The sequence below is a fragment of the Heloderma suspectum genome, chromosome 11 (assembly GCF_057233095.1).
Source record: "Heloderma suspectum isolate Gila_16-S chromosome 11, 16-S_ref, whole genome shotgun sequence".
Taxonomy (NCBI): domain Eukaryota; kingdom Metazoa; phylum Chordata; class Lepidosauria; order Squamata; family Helodermatidae; genus Heloderma; species Heloderma suspectum.
In genome coordinates, this window is record NC_139468.1 from 23,154,426 (window position 1) to 23,173,923 (window position 19,498).

Consider the following 19,498-nt stretch of genomic DNA (forward strand, 5'->3'; position numbering starts at 1 on the left):
ATGACTGAACAACACCTTTGCTCCCCTTAGTTCCTTTCATGTTGGGCACCTGCCAAGATATGGGTATGACACTGGGAATCTGGGAAATGTTCAGAACTATTCGAAGCTTCTACTGGTGTCTGTTTAGCTGGATAATAGTTTTATCTTGGCACACATGGCATAGAATGAGAGTTGGGAGGTAATCTACCACAGAGAACTACTTGAGCTACTTTTGTCTTTTCTGCAAATGAACTCAGCAAATTTTACATGAAGCTGACTTGTTTCAGTTAAACAAGAATTTATTAAAAAATCTAGCATTTTACACATTCGGGGTTTTCTTATCAGATGCATATTAATTTTAAGTCCCTGCCAGACAAAATGATTCAGAGAAGAGGAAGCAAAGGAATGACTCAGCCTTTTAAACTTATCATTTGGTGAGTCAGGGTATGGGGGTTTTTACAGTTCCCATAGCAGTTGCAAAAAAGAAGAATAAATGTCTAAAAGTCGCATCAATTGGGATTCTTTTACTTGAAAGTAAATTACAGCTGGTCAAGTCTAGATTTAAACAAATGGTGAAGGATAAATACTGATTACCTTTTTAATTGTGTCTCCATAGCAGTTCTGCATGTACCCTTGAGGGTTGCTGTTCTAATGCACATCAAAATATTTGTTAAATGATAGATGTTCAAGGTTTCTGGCAGTTAGCAAAATTGATTTGTGGTTCCTGGACTTTGGGGAGGCTTGTGTGCTTAACTGCTTTGTCTGCAAGTTCTTGAGCAGGACAGTTTGTGTCCTTTTAATGTATATTTTGGACTGATTGGATAGAATGGTGCTGCTTCATGCAGTTTAACAAGTTCATGTGAAACACTAGCTAGAATATATTCTGAATTTTAGCTCAATAGCTTAGGAATCCTGTTGTTGGAGGCTTTACATACCTCTTGTGATGCTGACTGCTGTAGCCAGAATAACACAGAACTTCTAGTGTTTATGACAGATAAATAAGGAGTAGAAGTGCGCTCTCTCTCTCTCTCTCTCTCTCGATTCATAGCAAAATTCAAAGATCTGCTCTTAGATATATTTAAGTTTACATTTCAAAAAGGCGGTGTATTTTAAGTGTTCGTAGTTATTTTTAATATGTCATAAGAGACAAGGGGCTTCTGAGGAATAATTACATAGTTTTCTTCCTAAATGGCAAGCCCGATAAGGAGTGGCTTCCGTATTTAGGTTTTGAATTATAGAGATTTGTGCACAGGACACCTTTGGGATACCAAAAGCCCATGTTTTCATTTCTCATGTTTCAGAAATTTGGTACTTTGTTTATCTGCCTGATCAAAGTCTCATAGCAGGTAACAGCATTTTAAACAAAGGGAAATATAGAGTCCTTGTTTTGGAAATATATTCACACTAAGCTAGAAGCAGTCCAAACCTACAGTGTGCTGTGAATAGGTAGATCTGGTATTGGTTCCCAAAGAAGTTTGGATTTTAGCAAGTCTCTGTAGAGAGAGAGAGATAATTTTATAGCAGTACCTAAGAGTGTATTAGTTTGTGTCCATCATCCTACACACATCATACAGGTGATATTGCTGAGACCACTCTCTTCATTCAAAATAAAAATTAAAGTAAATTCTTTCAGCTGTTCCAAGAAATCACAATGGGTCATTATATGCAAAGGCAGAAAAAAAGTCACATTGACAATAGGGACACTGTGTCTAGTCATGCAGTTAGAGCTTATTCTCATGTGCCAGACAACAATTCAAGTTACCTAAAGAAGTGTAGTTATGAATTGTGGTTTGTTGCTCAGGGAAAACAAATGTAGGATAGTGGACAGAGGCATGATCTTCAACCTGGCATATGAAAGTTCAACATCCAACCTTATGTGCTCTTTGTGGTGTGTTTTGCTTTTATGTTTGTCATATGTTTCTCAAGCTCCAGTTCTTGTTCATAAAACGGGAACAATAAAGACTTATGTAGAGGAGTTGTGGTTAACATGATTTTTACTATCTTTTCTCCATGGCAGGTTCTTTATTTTAGTGTTAGGGAGAGATCCCACATGCTAATAAAAGTAGGACCACCTTGTTTGCACTTTACACACAGTGAAAGGGAATTGCACAAACCAGAAACCATCTTTCAGCTTTGTCATACATTTATGTAAGACCGGTGAGAAAAATCATCCAAACAAGTCCTGTGTGTGTAAATAAAAACATATGTAATCAGATAACGCTGAAGTTCACAAGCTCCTTTGGTACACGATCCATCTTGGATTAACAACACACATCCATTGTGTCCTTTCAGCTTAACTGTTTGAGTAACATTTCTTCTTGGGCAAGTAGTTTGCCAGACTGACTATTTTAGCTATCCACAAGAATGATTGGGCAGGCTGAACAAAACTGTTTTGGGAAGCTATTTGGGGTATTTATTGTGAACTATTTAAATTTTGTATCATATTCTATTCAAGTCTCATGTAAACCTCACTGATGTATTCACATACACACGCACTCTCTCTCTCTCCACATATTTTTGGAGGTACTTGGCAACTTCTTGAAACTTACTGTTTGGAAAAGAGCTTTAAATATAGCTTGCTGCATGAGTTGGCTAGCTAGTGCTTCTTTGTCCTTCCTTAAGACTCAGTAATTATAGAAATAGGTAACTTCAAAATTGCAATGAGAGCAAGGGAACGAGACGTCTGTTGGGGTTTGTTGGAGCCTAGATGTTTAAACAACTGTAGGAAAATATATAACGTTACCTTTATCCTTCCGTTATTTTCTGTATTCCAAAATGAAGTAAAGCTGTTTTGAAAACCTGGCTGATCTGAAGTACTTTTTTTTTGTTTTTTTTTATGTGTAAGTTGTTAAGGTAGTTTGTTTTTAAATAAAATTGAGATTTCTTAAGTATTTCTAAAAGCTTGAACAGCCAATAGGGAGCTTGTACGTTATCATATATAAACTGCTGATGAGGAAGACCTATGAACAAAATGTATACAGCTGGTGTATGGACTGATTTTATGATCAAATAATTTTCATTATTTAAAGAAAACCTTGAAAGTATATGAGTGTTGGTCTTGTGTTGTATGGTTTGAAAAATGTTGTGAAATACATTGTAATATGGTTTACTATTGATTCTAGCTGTTGAGTTTCTTTAGGCACAGTTTTTTGTGTGTGCTAAGCTATTTTGTTTGTTTGTATTTCACTCTGAAAAAGACCTATATAAATATGAAGGGCCGGTGCACACACAGTGCTCCCATTCCTTTAACCATGGTTGCAGGTCATGTGATTGCACACTTCCCCTCTCCTCATCTTCCATCTCTGGTGTGAATCCCCCCTCTCCCTGTCAACCTTACCGTAGCACTGACTTTAACCAGGCTGAATGCTAGCCAGACATAATGTTAACTAGGGTTTACTATTAACCAGGGTTTCAAGTTTGTTTCAGAACTCTGGTTAATAGCAAACCATGGTTAAGGAATTAGGAGCAAGTCATGCAATTACATGCTCTTTGACATGTATTCATCCCTTATCATATCTTTAATCATGGTAAGTTAATTGCTATAGTGGTTTAAAAAACAAACAAAAAACAACTACCTGGATGATGTATGACATTTTCAGAAGAGTAGTTCTCCTGGGAAAGGTGCCCTTTGAATTAAGAGTGCAGCTTACTTCAGGAGGGAAAGTACCTGGTGGGAATAGAATGTATAATGCTCTCCTGGGGCGTCCTCAGAGATGGCTATCTACTACTTGCTCCAAGAAAGAGGTTAGATGTGACTCACTTTCTAGGCATTATTCAAATTTGGTTGGGAAGAAATTCTTTGGAGAATTCCGTGGTATATATTTTTTATACAAATAATGTGTAATCTCTATTGCATATTTGTGTTTGGACAGGTTAAAAAAAAGGAAATGCTATTGTTAGGAAACTACTTTGTATGTGTGAACACAGTGTGCTGTAATATCCATCCCAGGTGCTCAGTTTCTAAAATGAGATTCATTGGCTCTAAGTGATGATAAGAAGATAAAGAGGCTTATGTTTGGAATGTTTGCCTTCCAGCTATTGCTCTAGGAGCCTGTTGCACAGTGAGGTGTTACAGTCAGCTAGTCATGGGTCACAGTTTAGTCCCATGATCACCATGTGTTTTATTAACCAAAGTGTTTCCTTTCAATTTGAACAACTTCTTGTAAATAGTGGAAATACGTGGGTTTGGAAGTAAATGTTTAGTAACTGTCTCAGTTGTGGAGATATTTCAAGATAGCATTTGTAGTTTGCTTTAAAACATTGCAGGTATAGGTGGAAATACTGTGCTACACTTGTGTTGGAGTGCTTTTCATTTTAAACTTTTGTTTTAGTTGTACTTATTAGTGGGAGGTTTGGGGTGTACATTTTTGATTAAAGTTCACTTAGTCAACAAAGTTTGAACATCATGTTTGTGTTCATATCGCAAGTGTGTGTTTCTTAAAAGGCTGAGAAAATTATTTTCATATGTAGGACAATATTGCTAACATATCCAAGATCTCTGCGTTCACACAGTATTTTCGAAGTTGCAAGATGGTGTGGATCCAGAAGAATTAAATGTTGAGGCTGCTTGCATGTAAAGACAACCCATCAGTTTAGTAACTGATGGGTTGTCGGGGACACACAGCACACCTGCCTTTTTTACTTTACCGCAAAACCCACGATCAGCTCCTTCATAGGTTGTGCAGGGTGATGTGTGAACCCAGAACACTGGGTTATTTAGGGGCTAAACAACACAGTGATTAACCCATGAGTTGTTGTGGGATTAACCTCTGAGTTGTTTAGGAGCTCATCGTGGTTGTGCACGAAAGTGGAAGAGCAAGGTGCACTACATGCAGCACGCCATGTGTCCCAGACAACCCATCCGTTTTTAGACAGATGGGTTGTTGTTATGTGCAAACCTGGGGGGGTGTTTCAATGACAATGGAAGGAGAAGCGAATGGAGACATACAGGATTTTTTTTTAAGGAATCAGCTTTGCCACACTTTGGTCCATGCAGGGCTGCACAAGCAAGTGCTCTGCACTAGTAAAAATCACTTCACAGAACATACGTCCAGGTGGGGGTTGGAGTGAACATCATCTGACTGGCACAGGCTGCTCAACCAATAAGAGATGCTTTCCTCCCTTTCTCTTTTCCCCTGAAGCGCCAGATGCACCTGCATTTCAGGAGCAAGCCTCACTGAGCACAAAGGGAGTTACTTCTGAGTAGACACACACATGCTTGCACTGGGAAAGATGGGGGGGCACAGGGATGGGAAACCAGCCCCCTTTCTAACCCGATGCTGCACAGGATCTCTATAACAAAGGTGTGGAATAGTTACTTTCTTAGGCAATAAACCAAACAAGGGAGAGAATCTGAGCCTTGAGATCGTGCTTTACAGCATTTAGGGAATTTGTGCTTTAAACTCTGCCATTTCAATTGAGGGGGATCTCTGTAAATTCTGATGTTCTTATCTCATTGAGCACAATGGAAGTTATTTTTATTTATTTATTTCTATTCCGCCCAATAGCCAAAGTTACTTCTGAGCACACACTAATTGGTTTGTGCAGGGATGGGAAACACAGGAAAAACCCCTTGACCGGGGTCATGGTGAAAGGCACACCCCTGGGCAGGGCTAGCATATGCAAGGTAAATGCGGGGGTTGGGGTACACAGCAACTATATGGAGGAGAACCTGACTTAAGGAAAAGTATCAGACTTTAAGCAGTCTCAGGAAATCCGGTTTTTCCATGATAAGCTCCAGGGTGGCTGCTGGATGGCCACTATGTCATATATACGACCTCCACATGTAGCCAGCTCAGATTAAATTGCTCATGGAGACACCCCGCTGGGCATTGTGTGTCTGAAATACCTGATTGCTTGAACCCACTTAGAGTGACAAAGCAGCTGCTCAGTATGACATTATGGAAGTTCAGTTTTAATCCTGCATTGCATGGAGTCCTTTTTCTTTTGGTTTCCAAACATCCTTTGAGATCACAATCCTATCAGTTAGCTGCACCAGAGGATTGGAGGGGCCAGGGTGGAGAGAGTATAATAGCCACACTCAAATAGCTATTGCATTCAGAGGGACTGGTGCTACTGATATTGTACTACACAGCATTGCAGATTCTGTATTGCAGTGTCAAGGAAACCTACGTTCACGTAAATCTGGTATCTCCGGCGTTTATCCATTATCTTCTCCCTATAGGGGAAAAATGGCAAGGGCAGAATGCAGGCATCCATTCTCCATCTTGTCTGTTATACACAGATGCTTGGGCAGGATTTATTTCTGAGTAAACATACCTGGGATTTCACTGAATGTAGGAGAGAGAGAGAGAGAGAGAGAGAGAGAGAGAGAGAGAACACTTTGCCCAGTGTTGCCTTTTTGTTCTTTCTCCTGATTAAGCATCATCGGACTACTGAAAGCCTCTTCCTATTACTTCTGCTTTGTTATTGAACTGTCTGCTGCTTTCCTGTAATTGCATAGTGATATAGAAAAGTACAGAGGCAACTTCAGCTCTCCTAACACACAGCGGAAGCATCAGTTGACACTAGGCAGTATGTGCCATCACATCAACAGTGTTTATAGGTGGGGTTGCATGACTGTTTGCCCAACACAAGGCAACTTTTTATTTAAATATTTGTAATAATTACAAATTGCTTCTCTGAATAAACACATGAGGTGATTGATATGATACTGAGAAGTGCAATAAAGTCCTTTGCATGGTCACCTAGATAAACTGCCTTGTGAAACATTCGTCATGTGAAAGGATTCAGCCCTTTATATCTTGATGGTAGAGTCTTTCATACTGTGACATGACACAGTTGTCATTCAATGTGGGTGAGATTTGTTACTGAAAGTGATAAAGGACCATGGACTAGCCTTCTCCAACCTAGTGCCCTCCAGATGTGTCAGATTACAACTTCCGTCACCCCTCCAGCCAGCATGGACATTGTCTGGTGTATGGGGATGATGGGGGTTGTAGTCCAATGCATCTAGAGGGAACCAGGTTGGGGTAGGCTGCTATAGACATATAGGGGTAGCCTCATCTCAATACTTGTGGATTAAACACCTACTTACATTGCATAATTCAATTGCATTGTCCTACAGTTTGGGTGGCCTCAAGAATCTTCAGTTGCAGTTCTTGGCAGCAAACTCACAGCCTCATTAACAGTCCAGGACTATCTCATAATTCATGAATAGTGAAGATGTTTTATTTGTGTATTAAGTATTCAAGCATCGCTCACCAAAACATAATGCCTTGATTAAATATGGCAGAATGTACATATGAATTTTCATTGATTCTGAGGAATCCATGTTCTTTTATAGCAGCCTTTTAATTTCAAGCACTATAGCTAGAGACTAGGCTACTTGCTGAGAGGAAAAAACCCTCAAAATATTCACCCCATTCAAATACAATAATAGGATGGTCTCTATAATGTAATCTTAAATTATTTTAAGCTCTGATCTCATCCTGCACTTTAGTAGCAGTGTGTTGCTATAACCTGTCATCTCCAAAACCTTAAATTAGAGTAAACTCAGTGTTATAAGATTGATTCTCAAGGGAGACTGCAAGTAGTTCTTCAGCATGGATTTCTGCAAAGAAAAAATAAGATGGACCTTGTATGTTGAGCAGGTATTTAAAAAATGATCTTGCCAGTTTTATGATTTTAAATATTTCTGCTTAATACAGTATAAACAATTAAGATGCATTAGAGCATCTGAAAAAGGTAAATATATGTAGTCTCCAGCCCTTCAACAGTTTTACAGACCTTTGTTAATTTTCCTCTTGAGACTAAAGTTTTAAAAAGCCTGTATATTGTTTAATATGGTAATTTGTTTTGCATTTCATACTTAATGGTAGATTTAAATTACTGAATATAATTTCTCAGGCATCTCAAAATAAATTGACTAACTGCTTTAAAGAGCTGGTAGATACATACCTTCAATTCAGATGCTGAACTACTAACTGCCTGCTTATTTCATACATTAGATGTATTGAAGATGCTGAAGTCCATGTAATGCTTATATTGCTGTCTTCCATTTTACAGTGCTTGTAACCAATGAGCGTTTGGCACACTACCTCATTTTTATCAAACTACAAAGGTAGTTTGAAAAAGTCTTATTTGCCATTAAAACATTGGGGATATACAATTTACAAAACATAGTTGACATTTTACATCTCTTTATAACTATATAGCTTGCGTGTTTTGAGAGAGATTAGCAGAAGAGAAGTTAGCTTTATTCATTTATTTATTTCATTTCTATACCGCCCAATAGCCGAAGCTCCCTATAATATGTATCAAAAATCTGAAGAATGATGTCCATTAATAAATCAGCAGTGCTTCCCAACGGTTAGTGAAAACATAGGGCACATTGGCATGATGCAGTTTCATGTATCAATCCGATGTTTGCCATTTGTTGTTGTTGTTGTTCAGTCGTTCAGTCGTGTCCGACTCTTCGTGACCCCATGGACCATAGCACGCCAGGCCTTCCTGTCCTGCGCTCTCTCCCGGAGCGTGCTCAAGTTCATATTCATTGCATCCGTGATGCTATCTAGCCATCTCATCCTCTGCCGTCCCCTTCTCCTTTTGCCTTCAGTCTTTCCCAGCATCAGGGTCTTTTCCAGGGAGTTTTCTCTTCGCATTAGGTGGCCAAAATATTGGAGCTTCAGCTTCATTATCTGTCCTTCCAATGAGCAGTCAGGGTTGATTTCCTTTAGGATGGACTGATTTGACCTCCTTGCAGTCCAGGGGACTCGTAAGAGTCTTCTCCAGCACCACAGTTCGAAAGCATCAATTCTTCGGCGCTCAGCCTTCCTTATAGTCCAGCTCTCACAGCCATACATTACTACTGGGAAAACCATAGCTTTGATTAGACGGACCTTTGTCGGCAAGGTGATGTCTCTGCTTCTTACTATGCTGTCTAGGTTGGCCATAGCTTTCCTCCCAAGGAGCAAGCGTCTTTTAATTTCATGGCTACAGTCACCGTCTGCGGTGATCTTGGAGCCCAAGAAAGTAAAATCTGTCACTGCTTCCATTTCTTCCCCTTCTATATGCCAGGAAGTGATGGGGCCAGATGCCATGATCTTAGTTTTTTTAATGTTGAGTTTCAAACCAGCTTTTGCACTCTCCTCTTTCACCCTCAACAAGAGGCTCTTGAGATCCTCTTCGCTTTCTGCCATTAGGGTGGTATCATCTGCATATCGGAGGTTGTTGATAATTCTCCCAGCAATCTTAATTCCGACCTCTGATTCATCCAACCCGGCATTTCTCATGATGTACTCTGCATATAAGTTAAATAATGGTTTTTAGCTCGAGCTACCCTACTCCACTCTATATTGCTGATGGAATGGTTGTGTGACTGACAAGGGCTGGCTTCCCAGAGGAAAAGACATCTGTTGAATCAGAAGTTTTGTCCAGATATAGTAAGCTTCTGTATGCACACTGAACATTGCTATTATACAGATATTATTATTAATAATAATGTGAAGGTTTCAATTAAATCTTTATTTTTATTTTTTTCTCCATACTTTGGCCGTGTTTGCGCTAAATGCTAAGCAAGAATTCTTCAGAATCCTGTCTTAGCATGCATCAGCACACTTGCTCGTGAATGATATCTGATCGCTCCTGCTTGGCTCCACCTGCAAGCAAGAGAGGCCACACTAACCAGGAGTTTACCAGGGCAAAAATGTTAGTGTTGCATCCAAACCTGAACCCTGGATTTTCACTCCCATAACAAGCGTGGATCTGGAAGCCAGCTTCAGCTCTAACTTGTTAAAGGAGTTACAAGCCAGGAGTCATGGTTCAGCTGGGGGGCTAAATTTTTCTGCCATGATAAGTTCTTAGATAGATTAGCAGCTCCTGTTTACAGTAGGAGTTAAGCAGGAGTGATCAGGCAGCTTGCATGAGAATTCTGGCTTAGTGTTTTGTGCAAACATGTGCTATGACTGAACATTTCATCTGAAATCTGTGCGTTGTTACATATGATAAAGCACAGATTTCAGATAAAATGTTCATATGTGGGTGGTAGCACACTTGCCCTCTACCTGTATTGCTACCTAACTGGCTTGAAACCAGCTGTGCCATGGGTCAAATCCAAAGTAATCTTCCACTCCAGGAAGAGCTGTTTAATACTTTGCATTAGATTACTGTGCAAGAACAGTGAAACTAAATTGAATTTTGCTGATGCAGGAACTCACACAAGCAGAATCATGAGAACTGTTATAGAACCTATCCGTTATAGCATTGCATGAACTCTTGGGCAAGAGTTTGCAGAACAGCACTACTAGCTATTTTCCTTCTCTCATTGTTTTTTGGATCAAACACCTTCCCCCACCCCCACCCCAATACACCTGTTCATTATATACCCTTTCTTCATGCTAGGCTTTGGTTTTCATGGCTGTTGTTATTCACCCTGAGGTTAGGATGATAAATTCAAATACTGAGATTTTTTAAAGTGCAGTTTTAAACTTAGAATAAATTTAGGTGATTTAACATCCGCAAGTTTTGGTGTCCACAAGTTTTCCTCCTGCAGGATTGGAAGCAATCCTCGTATGTGTGTATGGACCTCTTTTTTATCTAGGTATTCCAGATACAATGACAGTAAGAAGTCTCTTGCTTGCTCATACTGTCTAACCTATCTTGTAGTTGAGAGCTCTTGTTTGTCCCACCCCCCCACTCACCCCAAATATAGCAGCTACAAGTGTGTGCTGCTTGTCCTTGGTCCAACCCAACTCATGAACTGCTGAAATAGAATATTTATATTTTGATGGATTGTTTTTGTTTAGAGTTAAGTGACGTTTTTGGTTAAACTCAATTTTCTAGAGCGTATGATGGGACTCAGCTGATTAGTATCTTGCGTATAATTCTGGCTGTAGCAATTATAACTAATTTTGTTTGATATAATAGGCTGTTTGTGTCTGTTCGTGATATCGGCATATGCTTAGCATTTGTTTATAAATGGGTTATTGTTAAAAACTGGTTAAATATTACCGAACATCCATACAGACAATGGCAAATGCATTTTGTAGAGCAGGGATGGGGAATTGCAGTCCAACATCAACTGGAGGGGCCACGCATTCCCCACTCCTGTCATAGAGGGTTTGAAAGCAAGTAAGTGTTTTCTGCATCTAGCTTAGTCAAATGTATAAATGTGTTCTCCATAGCAACATTTGGGCTAAATTGTGGACTATTTAACAGTTGGATATATACAGCCCTCTGTTTGTTGCCCTAATATACATGCTGTGTATTACCACTGAAAAGTTTAGGGCACAATCCTATGGGTTGCACCCTGGGTACTTGTAAGCCCCAGAACTTGGAGGCTTATGAGTATCCTATGCAGAGAAGGGTCCTATGCATTTCATGCCTGCCTCTCTGCATTTTAGCTAGATGCACAATTTTGCCTGTCTAGCACAAGCTTTGGGGAGGGGAAGGGAAGGGAAGGAGGCTGGGGCGTCAATAGGAAAATGCATAAGCCAGCCGCCCCGGCCTCCTCCCCTCCCTGCCCCCAAGAATGCTTCCTTCCCCCCGTCTCTGTGCTCCATTTACCAAACGTGGAGAGTCAGCCAGCATAGTTCTCTCCATGCTGGATACAAGGGGGTACGGGGAGCGTGGTTTCCTGGCTCCGTGCACGGAGCCCTGTCTTCGAGCGCAGAACCAGGAAACCGAAAGTTCCTATCCTCTGCACTGTCTACAGGACATAGGATTGCTCCCTTAATCTGAAAATTCATACTGAATAATATTTTAAACTATCCTTACTAAACATATTTATTGGAGCACTATGCAATTGCATCTTCTTTCTTCTAAAAAAAAAAACAACCCCTGCCATTGCATGATATTCTGTTGCTGTAACTACAGTATTAATCAAACATTGTTGTTTTCCTTATTAAACTAGGTCTCAAAACCTTTGTAGCACAGTAACACTCTTAAGAGAATAATGTTAAAACCCCTTAAACCTTTTGGCTGCTTTTTAACACTTAACATGCATTGCTTCATAATGAACTAGTTAAAATATATGGAACTGCTGGTTTAAATGTAGAAATGTTTAAAATATAAAGTGATTTGAGGGGTTTCAACTTCAGCTACTCCAAAGTAACCAGCTATGGGATGGGCATCATGTATGTAAGTTTGAAAATTTCTTGGTGGTAAGAAAAGGATGAAATGAGGTATTAACTAGTTACTGTAAATATGGATGATTGATCCCATGAGAAATAGTTCTGTGCAATGTGTTACTTTTGTAATAATGGACATTGCTTTTGTATGACTCTGAAAATACCTTATTTTACAGTCCCAGAAATCTTGGATAGAAAATACTTTCACCAAACGGGAATGTGTGTACATTATACCAAGTTCAAAGGATCCTCACAGGTAAATTAAAAGTGATACAGGGTTTTTCCTTTGGAGCTATAGAAGAAGTAGTGCCACTGCAAAGTGGAATTCCCACCCTTCCTGCTCAGCGTACCCCCTTTGCCTCCACAAAGCCTCTCCAAGTGAATGAAGACATCTGGAAGAGCTTTTCAGGGGGTGCAGGAGGCTGACATAGGGAAGAAAAGTTGGGAATCTCATAGTTGGGAAACATAATTGCAGAAATAATGGGTAAATTCTCAGTAAAAGTTTAAAAATGCTTTTAAGAGTTTGGTGTAGTTCTACAGGAAGTACCCAGCAATTGTTTTAGTTCGTGAAATGTGCATTCCTTGAAGCCATAAGGTCCTGCAAAGGTTTAGCTATGATCAGATTGAAAGTTATGTTATATTTGCAAATACAAAGAGGATAAATTGGGTAGTTGCTAATTTTGGAACATTTCCCAAAGAAAACAATTTAGTACTTTGCTTAGCTCATCTGTAGCACAAAACTCATTTGGCATGTCTGTACTCAATTGTCTGCTCTCCCCCACTCCACTCCCCCACAAAATATTTCACTTCTCTGGCTGATCCATGCAATAAAGAAGCCCTTGGATTGAACACAAGCTTTTAAAAAAAGTATTTCAAAATTTCACACAATGAATTTTAATGTGACTTCTGAAAGTGCCATTTATGGTTTTACTATTGACTTCAGTGGACTCTGGATTGCTGATCTAAAAAATTAAAATCTAGATATTTTTTATCCTAGGCTTTATATTGAATATATTATAGAAATTACTTTTATATTTTTGTGGCTGCCAGAGTTCTCCCAAGTCAATCTAGAGATGGGAACTATCTCAGAATAGCACATCAGCTATCAAAACTGAAATTGAGCAAGCACTATGCAGCAAAAGAAATACATCAGTATAACTTGATTAACTCAACTAATGAAGAAAATAAGACGTCAGAGCAAATTCAGGAGCTTTATGAATAAAGACTGACTTCACAATATGTAATTGTTAATTTGGCAGAGCTGTCTCCCTTATTCTTGGGAGTACCTTGTTTTTTATGTCTATGAGAAGCACAGTCACAGCATTGAATGTCCCTGGGGCTTTTGGAGAGCCCTTGCCCTGGCACCCCCATGTGTCACTAGGTCTTTCTCCCCATACTTGGGAGAAGATGCAGCACAGACTCCAGGGAGCTTAATTAGCGAAGTCCAACTCAAGGCTGGCCATCCTCATCTAAAAGACTAGGCTACATATTTCTAAGAGTTTGCCTGCAAAACTGATAAAGTGACATGACCTGCCTCAGGATATTGGGCATGGGTAAAAGAAAGGTCAGCCTGTGGTTGCAATACATACTTTTGCTCCTCAGGAAGGAAGACAGGTTGGAGGTCCAGGTCAAACAAAGGTTGAGCAGGATGCACTTTTGCCCTCAGATGGAAAGGAAGGCAAGAAGGATGTCCAAGTACAATCGGGTCAGATACAAGTTATCTTTAAAAAGTACAGTTTAACCTGTGGCATCCCAACCCTCCATGACACAGCCTCCCCATCTGTCCTTCATTTTCAGTCTTTGAGATAAGGGCCACTTCATGTGTTACATTTTTTAGGTGCATAATTAAGGTGTTTGTGTATACCTAAAAATGTAAAGTGTGGATTCACCAAACGCACATATGCAAATATATGTCTCCTACAGGTATTCTCATCAAGAAGCTATGATTGATTGCAGCCCCCCGTTGTCTATATTGTGGCAAACTTAGATTTGCCTCTGTGTAGTATGTGAAATGGTCCTACGTTGTAGGATTTACCCCACAGTGAATTCTTGTGGACTGTAAACTCTTTCACATTCTCTGTCATGGCTGTATCACATTTGTCTTCTCTGCTTGCTTCAAGTGTTCTCTTCTAATATAGTTTGCTTAAAGATACGGTGGTATTGTATACAGTACATGGAAGTGTGAGCAGCCATTTTCTATTACTTTCTGGACCACCTTCATGGAAACAAAATTACACAAACGAACTGTTATAGTGCTTTCCTCTTTACAGGCATGTCCTAAAATGTGTGATAGGGCAATAAATAACTTATAGTGTGAACTACAGAAAAAAGTGACACTTGTATTTTAAAAATGATCTGAGTCATATTAAAACATATATTTTTGGATTTGATAATTAGACAGGCAAAATCCCAAGCTACCTTCTTGTATTTTTAATCATAGATGCCTTCCAGGATGTCAGATTTGTCAGCAACTTGTCAGGTAAGTACATTTCTCTTAAATGAAGCAATTACATCTTTCATTTTTTAAAGACAGTTTTGATTAACATTTTTTAAAGATAGTTTTGATATGAAGATCAGTATTATGTAATATCCCCTTCATGGATCACTGCCTTGTTGTGGCGAAGGGGCTTGTATAACTCAGTGAAGACATAAGCTATGCTGTGCAGGGCCACCCAAGACGGTCAGGTCATGGCAGAGAGTTCTGACAAAATGTGGTCCACTGGAGAAGGAAATGGCAACCCACTCCAGTATTCTTGCCAAGAAAACCCCATGGAACGTATCACAAGGCTAAAAGATACGATGCCGGAAGATGAGCCCCTCAGGTCGGAAGGTGTCCAGTATACTACTGGGAAAGAGCAGAGGGTATTTCCAAGTAGCACCAGAAAGAGTGAAGTGGCTGGGCCAAAGCTGAAAGGACACTCAGCTGTGGATGTGTCTGGTGGTGAAAAGAAAATCCGATGCTGTAAAGAACAATGTTGTTTAGGAACTTGGAATGTCAGATCAATGAATCAAGGTAAGCTGGAGGTGGTCAAACATGAGATGGCAAGAGTGAACATCGACATCTTGGGAATGAGCAAACTAAAATGGACAAGCATGGGCGAATTTAATTCAGGTGACCATTGTATCTACTACTGTGGTCAAGAATCCCTTAGAAGAAATGGAGTAGCACTCATAGTCAATAAAAGAGTGGGAAAAGCAGTACTGGGGTACAATCTCAGAAACGATAGAATGATCTCAGTACGAATCCAAGGCAAACCATTCAACATCACAGTAATTCAAGTCTATGCCCCAACCACTGAGGCTGAAGAAGCTGAGGTTGATCGGTTCTACAAAGACCTACAACACCTTCTTGAACTAACACCAAAAAAAGATGTCCTTTTCATCATAGGGGACTGGAATGCTAAAGTAGGAAGTCAAAAAATCACCAGGATAACAGGCAAGCATGGCCTCGGTGTACAAAATGAAGCAGGACAAAGGCTCATAGAGTTTTGACAAGAGAACATGCTGATAATAGCAAACACTCTTTTCCAACAGCACAAGAGACGACTCTACACATGGACATCACCAGATGGTCAATATCGAAATCAGATTGATTATGTCCTTTGCAGCCAAAGATGGAGAAGCTCCATACAGTCAGTAAAAACAAGACCTGGAGCTGACTGTGGCTCAGATCATGAGGTGCTACTTGCAAAATTTCGGCTTAAATTGAAGAACGTAGGGAAAACCACTAAGCCATTCAGGTATGACCTAAATCCTATTCCTTATGAATATACAGTGGAGGTGAGGAATAGATTTCAGGGATTAGACCTGATAGACAGAGTGCCTGAGAAACTATGGATGGAGGTCCGTAACATTGTTCAGGAGGCAGCACCTCAGTCCATCCCCAAGAAAAAGAAATGCAAGAGAGCCAAGTGGCTGTCTGATGAGGCTTTACAAGTAGCTGAGGAAAGAAGGGAAGCAAAAAGCAAGGGAGAAAGGGGAAGATATATCCAACTGAATGCAGAGTTCCAGAGAACAGCAAGGAGAGACAAGAAGGCCTTCTTAAATGAATAATGCAAAGAAATCGAAGAAAACAACAGAATGGGAAAGACTAGAGATCTCTTCAAGAAAATTGGAGATCTCAAGGGAACGTTTTGTGCAAAGACGGGCATGATAAAGGACAAAGAAGGCAGGGACCTCACAGAAGCAGATGAGATTAAGAAGAGGTGGAAAGAATACACAGAAGAACTATACAGGAAAGATCTTAATGTCCCTGATAGCCATGATAGTAATGTCCTTGATAGCCATGATAGTGCGGTCACTGAACTTGAGCCGGACATCCTCGAGAGTGAAGTCAAGTGGGCCTTAGGAAGCATTAGTAACAACAAAGCTAGCGGAGATGACAGTATTCCAGCTGAGCTATTTAAAATCCTAAAAGATGATGCTGTTAAAGTGCTGCATTCAATATGCCAACAAATTTGGAACATTCAGCAATGGCCGCAAGACTGGAAAAGGTCAGTTTACATTCCAATTCCAAAGAAGGGCAACGCCAAAGAGTGTTCAAACTACCGCACAATTGCGCTCATTCCACATGTCAGCAAGTTTATGCTCAAAATCCTACAAGCTAGGCTTCAGCAGTATGTGAACCGAGAACTACCGGAAGTACAAGCTGGGTTTCGAAGAGGCAGAGGAACTAGAGATCAAATTGCCGACATTCACTGGATCATGGAGAAAGCAAGAGAATCCCAGAAAAACGTCTATTTCTGCTTCATTAACTACACTAAAGCCTTTGATTGTGTGGATCACAAGAAACTGTGGCAAATTCTTAAAGAGATGGGAGTACCAGACCATCTTACCTGTCTCCTGAGAAACCTGTACGAGGGACAAGAAGCAACAGTAAGAACCAGAGATGGAACAACTGATTGGTTCAAAATTGGGAAAGGAGTACGACAAGGCTGCATATGCTTAAATAAGCCCTGCTTATTTAACTTATATGCAGAGTACATCATGAGAAACACCGGGTTGGATGAATCACAGGTCGGAATTAAGATAGCCGGGAGAATTTTCAACAACCTCCGATACGCAGACGATACCACACTAATGGCAGAAAGCGAAGAGGATCTAAAGAGCCTCTTGTTGAGGGTGAAAGTGGAGAGTGCAAAAGCTGGTTTGAAACTCAACATTAAAAAAACGAGGATCATGTCATCTGGCCCCATCACTTCCTGGCATATAGAAGGGGAAGAAATGGAAGCAGTGGCAGATTTTATTTTCTTGGGCTCCAAGATCACCGCAGACGGTGACTGTAGCCATGAAATTAAAAGACGCTTGCTCCTTGGGAGGAAAGCTATGGCAAGCCTAGACAGCATAGTTAGAAGCACAGACATCACCTTGCCAACAAAGGTCCATATAATCAAAGCTATGGTTTTCCCAGTAGTAACGTATGGCTGTGAGAGCTGGACTATAAGGAAGGCTGAGCGCCGAAGAACTGATGCTTTTGAACTGTGGTGCTGGAGAAGACTCTTATGAGTCCCCTGGACTGCAAGGAGGTCAAATCAATCAATCCTAAAGGAAATCAACCTTGACTGCTCATTGGAAGGACAGATGCTGAAGCTCAAATATTTTGGCCACCTAATGTGAAGAGAAAACTCCCTGGAAAAGACCCTGATGCTGGGAAAAATTGAAGGCAAAAGGAGAAGGGGACAGCAGAGGATGAGATGGCTAGATAGCATCACCGATGCAATGAATATGAACCTGAGCACACTCTGGGAGAGAGCGGAGGACAGGAAGGCCTGGCATGCTATGATCCATGGGGTCACGAAGAGTCGGACACGACTTAACGACTGAACAACAACAACAATTTTGTAACATATCTGAAAATGACTGGAAGCAAAATGCAAGTGAAAATGTAGAGAAAATGTAATGAAAACACAGATGCTTGTATGAAGTGAGTCGACTAGGGAAATTGGAGATAGATAGACCTTTACTGATACGAATAGCAAAATATATGCTGATTCTCAACCTGCCCCTGTCATGGCATTCTCTAGTCCTTGGGCATGATCTCTCTTCTGCATGATCATTATGAATGCTATATATACCTGTGCTATGACTTTTTAAAAACTATATCTACTATATGTTGAAACCTCAGGTTGTAGTTGCCATAAATGTATATATGACAGTGACTGATGATTTAGCCTGAAACTAACAGTTATTTTCACCATAACAAAGATGTGTCTCCAGTACTATGAAAAAATGGCTGTAGTTTGTGCAATTATCTCTGTGTGTCTCCCCAGTTCCCTAAATTGTGATGATTATCTGCAGGTGTTGCTGTGGTCGCTTGGTCCGGCAACATGCTTGCTTTACTGCAAGTCTTGCCATGAAATATTCAGATGTGAAACTGGGTGAAAATTTTAATCAAGAGATAGAAGAATGGTCAGTAGAAAAACATACTGAGCAGAGTTCAACAGATGCTTATGGTGTCATTAATTTTCAAGGAGGCTCTCATTCCTACCGAGCTAAGGTATGTACCAAATACCCCATTTGTCTCCTAGTGGCAAAATTAATGAGTGCTTCTGTAATAATATTCAAATGAAATACCCCAAGTAAACATGAAAATTACTTGCCATTGAACATGGAAGTGGTAGTATGAAAACAGATGGGAGTAAAGTCAAGTTCCCATATGACTGAGTTGCACTTCAATTTAAAATGTAATGTGGCATTCAGATAATATTCAATTTTGGGCATGAATGGGGTTTGATGTTTACTCATGCTTCATCTTTTGAAATATATTTAATACCTATACTGGTTGAGAAGCCTAGAAGACTAAATTCACCTATTTAACAGGTTATCAGGGTGTTTTTTTTTTGTATTTTGTTAACATTGGTAATAAATGTAATTGGAAGAAATCAGTTGTGTTTAATGTCTGTTTCTCTTCACTCCATATTGCTACCCCTTCATTAGGTGGTTATATAGGACCAGGTGATGTTGACTGTGGTGTGGGTATTTGTTCCTTAGCCACTAACTTGAATCAAACTTCATTCATATTTAGCACTTTTTTTTCAGTTTACCCTATGGAACCAGCCTCATTCATAATCCTATTTTGTAGTGTAGTGTTATTTTGTTATGGTAAGTTTTCTGTCCAGTAATTTTGCTTCCCCCTTCATGGATCACTGTCTTGTTGTGGCGAAGGGGTTTGCATAACTCAGTGAAGCCATAAGCTATGCTGTGCAGGGCCACCCAAGACGGACAGGTCATGGCAGAGAGTTCTGGCAAAATGTGATCCACTGGAGAAGGAAATGGCAACCCACTCCAGTATTCTTGCCAAGAAAACCCCATGGAACGTATCACAAGGCTAAAAGAGATGACGCCGGAAGATGAGCCCCTCAGGTCGGAAGGTGTCCAGTATACTACTGGGGAAGAGCAGAGGGTATTTCTAAGTAGCTCCCGAAAGAGTG

The 19,498-nt window shown here is 40.1% G+C and overlaps 1 protein-coding gene across 1 annotated transcript in view; it reads left to right on the forward strand.

Annotated features, from left to right (window-relative positions):
- Positions 1–19,498, forward strand: part of TRPM7 (transient receptor potential cation channel subfamily M member 7) — a 107,999-nt gene that overhangs the window by 27,437 nt on the left and 61,064 nt on the right. The window contains exons 2-4 of the mRNA XM_084817192.1: positions 12,245–12,324; positions 14,509–14,547; positions 18,366–18,564. Of these exons, the coding sequence (XP_084673318.1) occupies positions 12,245–12,324; positions 14,509–14,547; positions 18,366–18,564 (318 nt within the window). The remainder of the gene's footprint in view (positions 1–12,244; positions 12,325–14,508; positions 14,548–18,365; positions 18,565–19,498) is intronic.